At 46.5% G+C, this 13,723-nt stretch overlaps 1 protein-coding gene across 1 annotated transcript; it reads right to left on the bottom strand.

Annotated features, from left to right (window-relative positions):
- Nucleotides 1-7,281: 7,281 nt before the first annotated feature.
- On the bottom strand, nt 7,282-8,311 carry JR316_0012014 (uncharacterized protein; the record flags this gene model as incomplete). Its single annotated transcript, XM_047897655.1, has 5 exons — nt 7,282-7,543; nt 7,617-7,679; nt 7,747-7,785; nt 7,857-8,252; nt 8,301-8,311. 5 exons carry the CDS (start codon nt 8,309-8,311, stop codon nt 7,282-7,284), a joined length of 771 nt encoding a protein of 256 aa, XP_047744064.1.
- Nucleotides 8,312-13,723: the final 5,412 nt, after the last annotated feature.

The following is a 13,723-nucleotide window of genomic DNA, read 5'->3' as shown; positions in this document are numbered from 1 at the left end:
CAATCAAAATCTGTTTGAATTTTCAAAGGTTTCTTGTTGCTCCAGCATTGTATGGCCTACTTAGTTACCTACAACAACTAAATGGTTATTCATGACCATATCATTAAAGGCCTACTTATTTATGTAGACCTAAGAAATTCACAGTTGTTCATTACCCTTGCATTCATGGCTTACTTACTTATGCAGCTTATCTACAATAGGACAACTTGAACATTAGTGATTTCATTCTTTTCAGTCCAGTCTTTGTCTTCAAGTCAGATGAAACTATTACAATATTATAGTTTACTGGATGAAGCCCCTCCTAAAATACATTTCTTATAAATTCCAAAGGAATTGATCACAAGGACTCGTATCTGCCGTGCGTAGCAACGGCCCACTTTACAAGTTCTTCAACCTTTTTCTGCCCGCCGTCTCTAAAGCTCTGCTCCAACCACTCGAATACGACGTTTCAAACTGATGTAATGGAAGCTTGAAAGGCTTAGGGAGGGTGTGGGACTTGGTGGACGAAGCAGTAGTGTGACTTTGTCAGGGAGGGGACGATGGATTCAGATGTCCAGTGAGTGCTCAAATTTGCTCTCTACCGTTCTCTCATGGAGCCACATAAACCATGACCACACTCTCCCCTCCCTCTTCCATTGCTCGCGCCCAGCACCATCACGTTCCTACTCTTCACAGGCGCACGCAATACCATCGACACGGCAGCAGCGGAACCATCACTTTCCCACAGCACTGGAGGCAAGCGCACGCGAAACCATCGACACCACAACAGCTACACCCAGTCAATAACCGACATTCGGTATAACTCCTCTGTACACTTTGTAAGGCATCAGTGCAGTGGAACTGGAATATCAGTGTCTACGCTACATCTCCTTTATCTTCTGAATCCTCCGGAAACACGACATCCACGCGCTGCGTGTGCGTACTATGGCACATATACGCAGTACCTTTATACGTCACTTTGTCGCTCTCGCTCTCGCTCCCCTGCTCCCATAGACATGCTCCTGTCGTCGTCAAAAACCCCCCAGATGCACTCTCCCAGTGCCTGAAACAGCAAATTTCGCCATAGAGTCGCTTACACATATCACAACAACCACAGAGTGCTTTTCTGACACACTCCCCCAATACAAGATTGGTTACAGAAACACACGTCTCGCCTGCACGGCCTTTCTCTGCAGTTCTCTGTCTGTCACTTGTCTTTGAGCGCAAGCAGGGCAACTCTGTTGTTGATGCGTACACAGTCTGCCCAGCCTGTAGTGTGGTTTCTGGTGTCGTTTGTCCCTCCCCCTTCTAGACTACAACCCTTTATTCTCGGCAAAGCAAGTTGCGAATGGTGAATCTGATATCTCACTCACTGCGAACGCGTGGACCACATAGCATAGCGCACGGACGTTCAATTCTGACTGTTAAATGTACGTATGATTCAGATAACTATGGATGTCATCGAATGATCCAAAAGTATGTATCGAATGACGCATATAGTTGACCAATACAAATCACTCTGCGACGCAACACAGAACGGACGGCTTCCAATGCTAGCCAAAGGTCCACTGGCATCTTTTTAAGGACACACGAAAGCCATGTCTCATCGTTTCTGCTTTTGTCCAATGTGCTACCCTGGCCTCTTTCCATCAATTATTGTGTGCCATTTGTGTAACCACCGTCCGCCACACCGCTTCATCGACCTCCGCACTCGCAAACGCCCCACACATCTCTATTTCACCTCTTCTGATCCTTCCTACCCACGTCTTCACCTATGCTGACTGCTGACGAAGCAAAACCACCGTGACAGCGCTTGTCTTTGTGTAATGGCAATGGTGACGGCAACGAGTGTGCTGACATCTATCTGTCTAGATCAGGCTCCAGAGCGCACAAACGAGTATACTTCCTAGAAATCCGCCCATTTCTTCAACGTGTTCCCTTCTCCTCCACGAGTGTCCCGCCATTCCCGTCCTGTTCCTTCTTACCCACGCCCCCTTCACCCGTATTGACACAGTGCTCGCTCTCGCTGAAGGCGACTGCAACGGCAATGGTATCGCGCGTGTAGACATCTATCCACCTAGCTCGCACTCCGCAGTACACGAACAACTTGAAGTAGGTCAGTGTTAATGTCCATTGCAGCGTATCTGTCAAATGTATGTATGTATGTATGATTTAATATCATGAATGTTTTGCACCGCTTTGGAAATTTCCATTGAATTGCGCACATATTCGATAAATGGTGACGCATATATGCGCATGGGGTGTCTCCCTATCACTGCGAGTTTACTCGAGTATGTGCACGCCGCAGAAACTGCCAAAGCGCTTGGTGATCTCTCATCTCACTTTGCGACGACTTTCCCTGTGCGGGACCTCTAAGTTGTCCCATCTACATCAAACGACAGGTGATTAGTGTTCATACCCATTAAGATATTCAGTGACATCCATGGTACATGTGTTCTTAAACTCGTTATTTTCACTTTGATACTAACTACTTTTTTGGTACCGCCCTGAAGTCTGCAATGGCAATTGTGTGGTCAAAAGGTGATGTCCCTACCCTTCTTTCAGTGATGCACATGTTTATGCATTACCAAATGCCTCTGTGCGAACCCGCCAGGGCCATGATTCACCTTCCTCTTGATCCCGAAGAACACAGTCTGTGGCGAGATGCTCGCTTCACTTCCACAGTCCAGTGGTGTCCAAATTTCTTGAAAACGATGACATGAGACATGAGACCAAGTGACGCTGTCAGGAGTAACATCTGTCGATGGGATGGTCTTCAGGTAATGGTTATGTATTCTCTTCCAACCCATAAAGTATAGATAAGCAATCCAACTTGAATATAATAGGGAGGAGTACCCACCGGCCAACAGTTCATAGAACAACAGATCATAACCCCAAGGAAGGAGGCGCTACGGTTGAACTATCACTCTTGTGGCATGTTGACGGCGATGTAACAATGTGTCATGGGCGATTCGCCCCTCTTAGACTTGGGTTTGATAGTGAATGCTACATGTTGACTCCCCTGTAGTCACACCACTGCGCTGAATCCCCTTTTGTTCATGCCACGACTACCTGGTTATGTGATACGAAATTTGTGAGCTGCGCATATCCCACGCCTACATGAACGGGACACTCACCATCGGCGACCGCTGTTATATCGCTACTTGAGCTAACTGTCACTGCTGTTTACATCATAAAATAGTTCAGCCCTCACTACTCAGATTGATGCTTGGGACGTTAAAGAACGTACTTGAGCTCCTAGGACGCTATGATCAAAGGGAAATGTAGCAATAGACAAATAAGACGCAGTTTGTGAGTGTGCGTGAATCGAAGCATGGTGGTCACCGTGGATCGCACTGTTATCTGCCACAGTAACATGGGAGATGTGTAAAGCATTGTGGGTTATGGGCTTTGCACGACGTTCAGTATGTATAGGTAATGCAAAAACAAAGCTTGTTTGTTTGCTATGGACGCAGTGAGATTCTTGACCCTTGTGCACAAAAATCCCTTTATTCTCTCACAATGATACTACTGAAGTATACTTCTCCTTAAGACAATATGATATTTCATCGATTATTCCACAATCCACTCGCGTCGGATCTCATTATCGTGCGTTACATTTACTTCTACTCTCGTTGTCTCTTGGTCTCTTTGATTGACAAACAAACTAATGTACTCTTAGACGGACAACGTCAATGACCCTTTGGATGATATCCGACAAAATATTACTGAAAAACGTAACCGAACGTTGTTTATCAAGCAATTTATGCACCGCCTTTGTCTTACCTCTCGCTGGCGTTGTTAAATTGTGTGAAGACCGAACAATAAAATTTACATTTCAATCTCCTCTTGAAACCCGAGTTCTTCCTTTTCTCACGCTGGGTTCAATCGTTCAACGTTCAAACTCCATGGGCACTCTCGACTGGTTACCTAATCTGATATTCACATTCACTAAACCTTAGGAAAAATAGAGGGGGAGTTTGGTGACGTATCATGGCATGGTTAAAGGTGCGTAAATCAACATATCATTTTCGGCATCACCTGTTGATTCGACATCTGCGTCTTCAATGGACCTCGACCGCGACGTCTCCCTCTTCCTGATCGACGGAAAGCAACTCAAGCACAGAGGCGCTTACAGATATAGTTTTATACTATGTGGATACGGATACGGAATATGAATCAGGTGTTGGATGGGGAAACACGCTCTTCGTAAGGCTTCGCACTCAAACACCCTGCACTTTTAACATCTCACGCCGCCCTATATGAAGTTCGGGAACCACAATCGTGTATCCAATAGCATCCCTCTCCCTCGATGCTACTTCACACACCTCTCATCGAGCCATCCCATCTTCCATCAAGGATGCATTCACTCCCCAGTGACGACCCCTGCCTCCACCTTCCGGTTACATTCGTATTCCTGGGCTTAATGTCGGATCGATCGAAACTTGTGCACTGTCCTGAGTATTGAAGAAGGGTACCACAGAGCCTACCGGATCGGGACCACGTCTCAATCAATACTGAATGTATGCCGCGTGTGAAAGAATGTGTCTTGAGGCTTGGGGTCGCAGTCCAGTGAAGGGTAGAACTTTGGCGAGTGGAAAAGCTGGTAAGCCTCTTACCTTTTCTCGTTTCAATTCTTTGCTACACCCTCGACCGTTATTTTATGTTCATATGCGCTCTTGTCTACCTTATGTATCTTTAATTCGCACCCGCATCATATAGAACGTGGTAAGAACAGGCGGAAAATCGATGACGCATGGAGGAATGGCTTGAGGTGCGTAATCGATACTCTGTGTAGACATGAGACAGCTAACACGTGAATTCTGTCCCCAATTTTACTCCTAGTCTGCATCGACATCCATCGACATCCCTTTTTTCTGCTCAAATCAAATCAAGACAGACATAACGACACTCACAAATAAACACTGAACACATAACGTTCCACTGGCTGAACTTCTTCATGGCAATGAATGTTAGGATTTTTATCACGAAAGTGAACGGGATAATACGCTCTCGGTAAGTGTTCATCATTTGATCAAGCATTTACAGGATGAAATCTTCTCTTTAGATGAAATGGTTTCTCTGGGACTCTCCTCTTGATATCACTTCCACCCGCTTCCCATGTCGCTGAAGCACGCTTTAGCAATGAAGGGTTTGGTTACCTCTCAGGGATTCGCTCCAATTTCGCATTTCCATCTCCGTGGAAACACTCTTACTCCCGCATATAAGTGACCCACCTTTCGCTTTAGAACTTACTGACATATTTCCTGATGTCTATCCGCTTTGGTGAGACTCCTCGGGCATGAGAGCAGCATGGGGAAGACATAAAATTCTACGCTGAGGCTACCGAGTCGTTACTACATACCATACGACATCAAAAGCCGTAGGCAAAGGAACCATAATGTGTAACATGGTGAGAATCTAAATAGATCTTGAGACAGCTCATGTACGCCGTGGAGATGATGCGCGCTTGAATATGGACTCTATTGAGCATGGGTAAGTGCTTAATTGGTTAAAACCAGGTTTTGCTCTTGAATACCAGGAACGAAGCACCTGCAAACAATGTGGACAAGGAATAGAGTCAATGGCCCATATAATTGAGAAATGCACGGCATCAGGTCAAGCCCAGGTATGGAACCTAGCCCGGGAGCTCTGGGGAATGAAATCAAGTAGACCTTGGCCAGATACGACTTTGGAAGAAGTAATCCTAAGCACACGACCATCATTGGGACGTAAGAAAGGTGGCAAGCAAGCAGATAAAGCTGAAGGAGAGGCGAGGCTGCTTCGAATCCTGATGACGGAATCAGCTTACTTAATCTGGAAGCTACGATGTGAGTCAGTGATACAAAATGCTGATGGTCCACCTATCTCCGGAATAGAAATCCATAATAGATGGGTGAAGACAATCAACCTTAGGCTGGAAATGGACTCTATCCTGACTCGAGCAAAGTACGGTAAGAAAGCCTTGAAGAAGAAGCTAGTGATTAACACTTGGCGAGGAACACTCCGAGATGAGGAGAACCTGCCTAAAGATTGGACAGGTAGTTCTGGGGTTTTAGTGGGTATTGAACCGCGTAGAGATGATGGTCGGAGGCGTGGAAGGTAAGTATGGGGGTGTGCACGCCGCGTGACTGTCAGTGGTTTTTGTCTTGAGTCCCACACGAAGTGCCTAAAAGCATTTCCCCACGGTGAAAATGGTCTTTTCTTATTATCTCAAGGTCGTATGTCCTTGTAATCAACTAGCGGGCTCTGAGTGTCGAATTGTCGCGCACGAAAGAGCCGATGTTACTAAATAACATCAACGCTCCACCAAAAAAAAAAATATATATATTTTTGCCTCTTCTCAATGTCGTTTCTTCAGGTTGTGAGTTGCGTGGCGGCAGAGAATGTCAATGGTCGGATTCACCCTCCCGTGGCTCAATAACTTTGGGGTGCGTATCCTTCGTACGGAAGCAGCTTACATATAATGCATATAGACACTTGATTTAACCACATTCTGGTTTTAATTTACACTTTCTACTCATTCACCTCCATATTGCAGCTCACACCTCTGCACATTCCCGCTCTGGAATTATGCCTGCTCTAGAGTTACCCCGATAATTGATTACAGTGCTTTCGATGTAATACATACACAGGCTTCAACCAAGCGGGCATATCTTGTAGTGGACCGAGCACCCCCTCTCTACCTATCATTGTGTGCGTGTGAACTACATCATCCTTGGTGTGACTTATAGCGAAGCAGGGTAATCTACGTTTACGAGTGTCCACTCGACATCACCTCCCAGGTCTCTCTCGACATCCAGTCGCTTCTGTTAGAATAACAGCCCCGTTGAGTATAGCTGGAAAGGAGAAGGGAGAGATGACTTAACAAGAAATGTTACGAGGGGAGGCAAACTATTTCACCCGACCACATATTGGGTTTTTCGTCTGCACCAATGAAATTTCTTTGTATTATGTACATCTAAGAGGTGAGCCCTTGAGGTCCATCTGTCGATCTTTAACTGCCAAATGCCGAACGCCGCTCACAGCGAGATGTCTCACGGTCACTGCACATCTCGATTATCTCGGAATTATTAAGTCGATGCAAAGTGTTATCTGATCTTTTATCTCACACTGCAACATTGTCCCCTTTGTACAGCGCTGATGCTCTCCCACCTACCCATTTCAAGACAAACAATGCTCAAACTTGAGCAAGGCTCAGTGTCAACCAAGGCATTTCTATTCTTTATCATTTTTATTAGGTACTAACACTACAAATTTTAGACTGCCTAAGCATCGAGCGTGAGGTAACACCCTGACCTCCTATGGCCTTTGTGCGGCCGACATCACCTGGAAGGTGAATTCTGTCCCCTTCTTTGAGTGGCGCTCACGGTCATGAACCACCACATGCCCCTCCGAGACCGGACCAGCCATGCATCGTGGAGTAGCCGGCTTGCGATGCGGCCTCCGAGTTGGTGCGGCCGTCAGGGCCCTCGCGACCCTGCCTTTACCAACCTTCTGGTCCCGAAGAGGGTCCCGTGGTGACCTCTTTCGTGGACGTTTTTCGGCGGGCGCAGATGTGCTGCTGGAACAGGGTGCAAAGGGAAGAGATGGGATTTAGATATTGAGAAGAGTAATAAAAGGTGTGTCGTGCATACCCGTCTTTGTCCTCCGTCGACAGCCTTCGCTTCCTAGAATTTTTGGATGCGCTGGCAACTTGTCTAATTTTGAAAGGTAAAGTCAGTTGCTGAATCGTCATTTTTGACTAGATGAATGGGCAACTCGTACCTGTCGCTGTTTTGTGCAGTGGAGTGATGGTTCGTCGTCCTAACGCACAATAGATAATATCAGCATCACAGTTCATACTCTGGAGGAGAAAAGGGGACAGCATATCATACCCTCCATCTCTATGTCCAAGCTGGGCGAAAGGCTCGACGGGGTTGCCCCCGGAGCTCCCTTCGCTGTTTGACGTGATCTGCATGGATCCAATTGTATATGTTGATTCCTTTTCTCCGATATTGAAGTGGAACCTGTCGTTAAAGTTTGCCTGGGTGCCAGAATGGCTACCTCGGTGAGAATACGAAACTAGTTGCTCAACGCTTGAACGCGTTGGAATCAACTGCCGTTTTCGTTCTTCATCTTCCATTTCTGCCCTCGTAAGGGTGTTCGCCACCTGTGCGGATGGATCTGCGTCGGCGAACCAGATCCCGCCGTGAACAATATCAATATATTGATCACGTTGCACATCCTCTGGGGCGACACCCGTGAAAGACGTTGATGGATAGCTTTGATCCCTGAAGAAGGAAATTAGTTTCAATTGCGGTCTGGGACAATAAACACACCCATCAGCCATGTCCTCGGATGGATATTCGCCGAAGTTTGCTATCGGCTGCGATTGGCGTCTACTTGATGACGCCTGAAGAAAGGTTGGTGGATAAGGCGCAGATGTACATGAATCCCCATATAATGGGGTGCATATATTTGATGACAGGGCGTTTATTGAGGTTAAACCAATCCCAGAAGGTGCAGCGGGTGTTTGAATGGTATAGTCGGGAAAGATGCTGTACGGATCCGGAGTTGACACACTCCCCGAAGTCAATGGGGGAAAAAAGTCAGGGGACAGCCTAAACAAGGCTGCTGGCGGATGTGTGGTTAGCAGGCTGAAGTTGAAAACATGGCAAATTCTTACGGTTGATGTCCTGAAAGTTTTCAAAAGGATACATGGGAGTTGGCTCCGTTGTCGGGTGCGGTGAGGAATCAAGGGTGTATGACGATGTTGAGGCTTGTTGTGAGGGGCTGATTGGAGAAATTTGGGTGGTTGTGTTGAAAAATGGTGGGTAAGAGTCGATAATAGGTATATGTCCTCCATCCGCCTCGTTGAAAGAGGAGTGTGTTGACGGCTCGCTCTGTGGTAATATCATTGCACTGTCTGAGAAGAGGTCAGTGATCGATAAGAAAGACAACTTGATCACTGGGAATGAGCATATTCACCGGTGGCGAGTCCAGAGTGCAAAAAGTTAAATGTGGAAAAATTATGCATTTTGATAGAGTCTGTGGATGGCCTGTGCTGTGTGGAGTTGGGTTGGGGGGCGAAAATGTAGAAAGGAAGAAAGAAATGAAGGCGTATTTCTCATGTTTTTCCGCCCTTGTTGGGCTAGTGCAGGATGGCTCGTCAACTCCTCGTGTATAAAATGATGTTTCACCCTTTAGGCAATAAAATACTGTGGTTTCTCATCAACACACACAATCGACGTCTGTCTGTGCCTAATGGCCGCACCATTTCCTTGACGTGCCGAGAGAAATGACCTGTCATTATCCACCTCGTGTCGTATTTCCATCACACAAAATGCTATTGGTTAATGTGTTATTTCTCATAGGTCTATTTATAATACAGCCACTAGTTACATCGAGGCGACTGTGCCCACCTCTGCTGTAATGACCATTTTCTATTAGTCGGACCTCGATGACCTGGTATTGCCATTAAACTGGAATCCGTAGGTAGGCGTAAGAATTAGATGGCATGCCACACATATTGCTGTTGTCCTTGTTGCCTCTTTTTGCAATGGATCTCAATATCTGCACCTTCTTATCCTCCACTCCAGCTCTCATTGTGTTCCACCACGCCCACACATGCTATCGTATGTGTACCGCCTTCAGTCCAGCCCTCTTAGCAATTTACATAGATCTCTGGCAATTGCTATGCACACCCCTTCAATTGCACCGGCGGTTCTGAAGACGTTTTAGGTCTACCCCGCCAATGTCCATCGCTTCAAGGGAGTCAAGGAAGTCACAGCACAAGTGAATGAGCAGACCATGACAACAGTCCTCGTTCCCTTGACCGCCGGTGGCTAGAACTACAAGTCGATGTGCAGTAGATGAGACAGTGGGAATGCGAAGGGGAACAAAGATGGTGTGCAACTAGGCCTCCAGTGCACCGAACACAAATGTTCCGGAATCATTCACGAAGCACAAAACATGCCAGACGAGAAGTATGTACACCGAGATGCCTCTGAGTAGTAGATACCCCTGGTGTGTTTCGTGCTACGTAGATACGCGTCATGCGCCAGTGCAATGGGAAGACTATGATAATCGAAATGGCGAGAGTGCGATGGCGAGAGAAGACAAGAATAGGGATCAATTCGTGCAGAGCGTGTTCCCCGGAAGATACAAAATCAAATGCGAGGCACTCACCGACATGGACCTCTTTTCGATTCCTTGGCCTCAACCCTTGACCCCTGCCCAACCCCTGCCCGCGTTTAAACGATTGTACATAGCAAAGCGCATTCTGAATGTACTAGTTGCGCCTTGTTTCGACCAGAATTTCTCCAGCTTGCAGGGAGAATATGACAATTAATCTTGAAAACGGTTCGGAGAATTGTAAGCAGAGGCACGTTGTCGGCGCGCACCGGAAGCGCAGGCGAGAAGTTGAAGCGGAGTTGAATTACTTTGCAAACAGCTCGGACAAACAACGCGCCACTGTTTTCCACCGCCATCTCCTAACTGCCTACAACCCGAAGGTCGACCGCTCGATGTACACCTCTACAACAACAATACAGGACACGTTCAATGAGGAACACATACCACATACGGAGTTCATCGAGGCGTCGTGCGCGGGCGGAGGTCGAGGGTAGTTGTAGTTGTTGAGGAACGGGTTGAGGCATTGAGAAGGACTGTCGTAAGTGCGTTGATTTTGGTTTTGTATGTTCTGGCACATGTAATAGGGGAATCTTTAACCGTACTTTACTACCGTACTCTACAACTGTACTCGATATATACTAAAACATAGACGCTGCGGTAGCTCAACCGGATCTATCTATATATGAACTCGCAGTGTATTGCGCGCCTCGTATAGATGGTATTCTGCTTTGATTCGTCTATTTACTCTGAATATCTATTGTTAAAGTGCATCGTAAAGTATGGTATATGCTGTCTTTTGTTCTTCATCCCTTCCTCCCATGCGCTTTTCACCCTTGCACGTTTCTATGGATCATACTTGGTCCACACATTCTCTAGAACTTATGCATAGTTGTGGCGCATATATGTATTATCTCCGTCCCATTTACCTTCCTCTGTGTACGTCCATCTCTTGTACTCGTTCTGAGTTGGTCAGCGCTGTTGATCACCATATTGGGCCTTCAAATATAGGGGTTCTTTCCGGTCTCTTTTTGTTTTTGTGTCAATACGCAGTGGTGGTGTAGGGATAGGTGTGGTGGATAAATCATTTGGATCGATATGGGGAGTGGGAATGTGTAAAAAACCAAGGCCATCGCGCTCTCTGCCGACTTGTTGTTCGGTTCCTCCAGGTCTGTCTCCAAATATTCTGCCCACCACCTCCGTCTCTTCCTCACTGCTTCGTGGCATTCTCACTCTGCCCCATCGTCATTGACAAGGATAAAGATGAAGTTCACATACTCGCCGACCAAGCTCCTGCCTGCATTAGACGTAGATTATAGCGTGGTTTTGACGGGTGATAGATGTAGGTAGCTATAAACAGAGAAGCTTGTGGTTTTTGCAGAAAACGGTGCATCAGCGCAGGTTCAAGCGCCGCAGACATTTCTCTTTGGGTATTTCAACACTCTCGTATATGTATAATTCGCCTTGTTGCCCATTCGCATGCTCATTGGTTGTCTCCATGCACTTAATATGTTTTTAGGGGCTTGCACCGTCCCCACACGCCACGCTCAACTATATAGATTGACGAGGTCTGGGGAACCTGAGACTCCCATTTCAAATCCAAAATATTACATTCCAAGAAAAATTTATATCATCAAAGCAAGGAATAGACTGCAAGTTGTATGTTTTTTTCCATTCTTGTTTGTTCACTCAATTCAGCCTAATTCAGCTCTGGTCACTTTCACCACACGGAATCACGAGGGGAGTACCGGGTGTACACTTAAACCCCGTCTGCGTATGTACTTCTCCTGAAAAATCCCATACGACAACATCCCCTCTGTAGCATCATTAGATAAGGATACAACGACATCAATATCAATTCACTTACCTCCATCATTGGGCGTTTGAAAGGGGCCTTTTCGATGTGATTTGCACCGCCTGTTCGTACTCTGCGTTCATGTGAATATATTGCCTGAGTTTCTGGGTACATGGAACCTAGAGGTTTTCTCAGTATTGACGGACATGATGAGCTGAACGGATAAGCATAGAATAGACAACGTACACAATCGTCTGTCTTGGTAGTCATATTGCATCCCATCAAAAGGAAGTGTGTTTGGAATCCCCTTGTTGGCCGTCATCAGTGCTCAAACCAAATACTCCTAATGCCAATGTTCCATGCACTGATTAGCCTGGAGTTATCCGATTCATAAATGAGTAGAGTGGAAACGAACCAAAATTGAACATGCTAGAGTGAAAGCAAGGCACAGGAATGTAGCGATAGACAGATAACGCGGCCGGCCAATAAGGTCAGGGTGAGTTGAGGCATGGTGCGCACCATCGATTCAATGGTTGTATGCCACTGTAGAGCGGGAATATTGTTGTGGGTTGTACAAAACATTTGTATGCTGGGTGTTGAGGCGGGTGCCGAGTATGTATACATAACACCATAAAAAAGACACTTTGTTTCGATAAGCGCAAAAGATTTCGTTGTTCATTCACTATACTACAATGGATTCGATTGGCTGCTCATGTCCCAATGTACTGGCTGATTCTTAGCGCGAATCAAGATTCAAAGTCGGAAGCTCTATCTCTTTGACTGACTTTTTTTCAACTAAAAAACCTCAATCATTCTTTGTGCGATTTTTGAAGGTTGTTTTTACTCAACGACAAAGCCGGACTCTAAAGAGCTTTATGCCACCTTTCTCCACAGATTGTCAATGGCTGGCGTTGAGCGAAATGGATTTCGATCTCCGCATTATACCCTTTCGTTTGTTTCGCATCCTAGATGTTTTTAATTGCCACATGGACAATTTCAACCGGTCAATGTATCTAATAACCGGTCTAACTCTCTACCTTCTTCTATGAGAAAATGAGCGTTGCGCACGGCACCAATACAGCGCACCCAATACCAAGGGCCAGCGTAGCCTGTCGGGAAGCGGAGTTTGAACCTACTGGCGTCTCAATGCCTGTGTTTCTTACTCCCTCCTTCACATTGAGTACTTCCTAGCGACAGTATGGACCCATAACAGCTCTTTTCGCTGTATTCCCACTCGAACGCGTGATAAGGAAGACAGATCCCGTGGGGGCACGGTGTGACATTTCAGGAGCGCGGTGCAGGAGTCGGGATGAAAGGTGAGTCGATACAACCGATTATTCACCGCAAAATTTCACCATGCATTGTTTACAACCCAAGATCCAGTGTAAAGATTCGATTTTTCAGCCCCACCGAAGCCTACGTGGCCTTCAACAGTTATCGAATTCCTCAGTGTTTACCTCTTCTCTGAAAACACGCTCACGCAACCCTTTGGCACGCTATCGCAACGACAAAGTCAAAGATAGGCTGGGTGACTCAAAAGGTGTGAAAGTGAGGGAGAGGTCATGTTCCGAGGTGCGTCAATATCTTATTTCATTCCGTTCTGCTCTCACATAGTACCTTTGTCTTTCCGACCCCGCCACACGCCACCCCTTCGACACTCTTCCCCCACCCCTCGTATTCTCGTGTTCCCGTCGCCATCATAGACCTCCCAAGCTCACGTAATTTCTATCCCTACCCCAACTGTCTTTATGGTGCATGCACACCGAACCTACGTTCTTCCGACCCCGCCACACGAACACTGCTTCACCACTCTGCCTCCCCTCCCCTCCTACTCCC

This window comes from Psilocybe cubensis, chromosome 11, assembly GCF_017499595.1.
Source record: "Psilocybe cubensis strain MGC-MH-2018 chromosome 11, whole genome shotgun sequence".
NCBI classification, from domain to species: domain Eukaryota; kingdom Fungi; phylum Basidiomycota; class Agaricomycetes; order Agaricales; family Agrocybaceae; genus Psilocybe; species Psilocybe cubensis.
The sequence above is the reverse complement of the archived record's forward strand: the minus strand, read 5'-3'. Positions and strand labels throughout refer to the sequence as shown.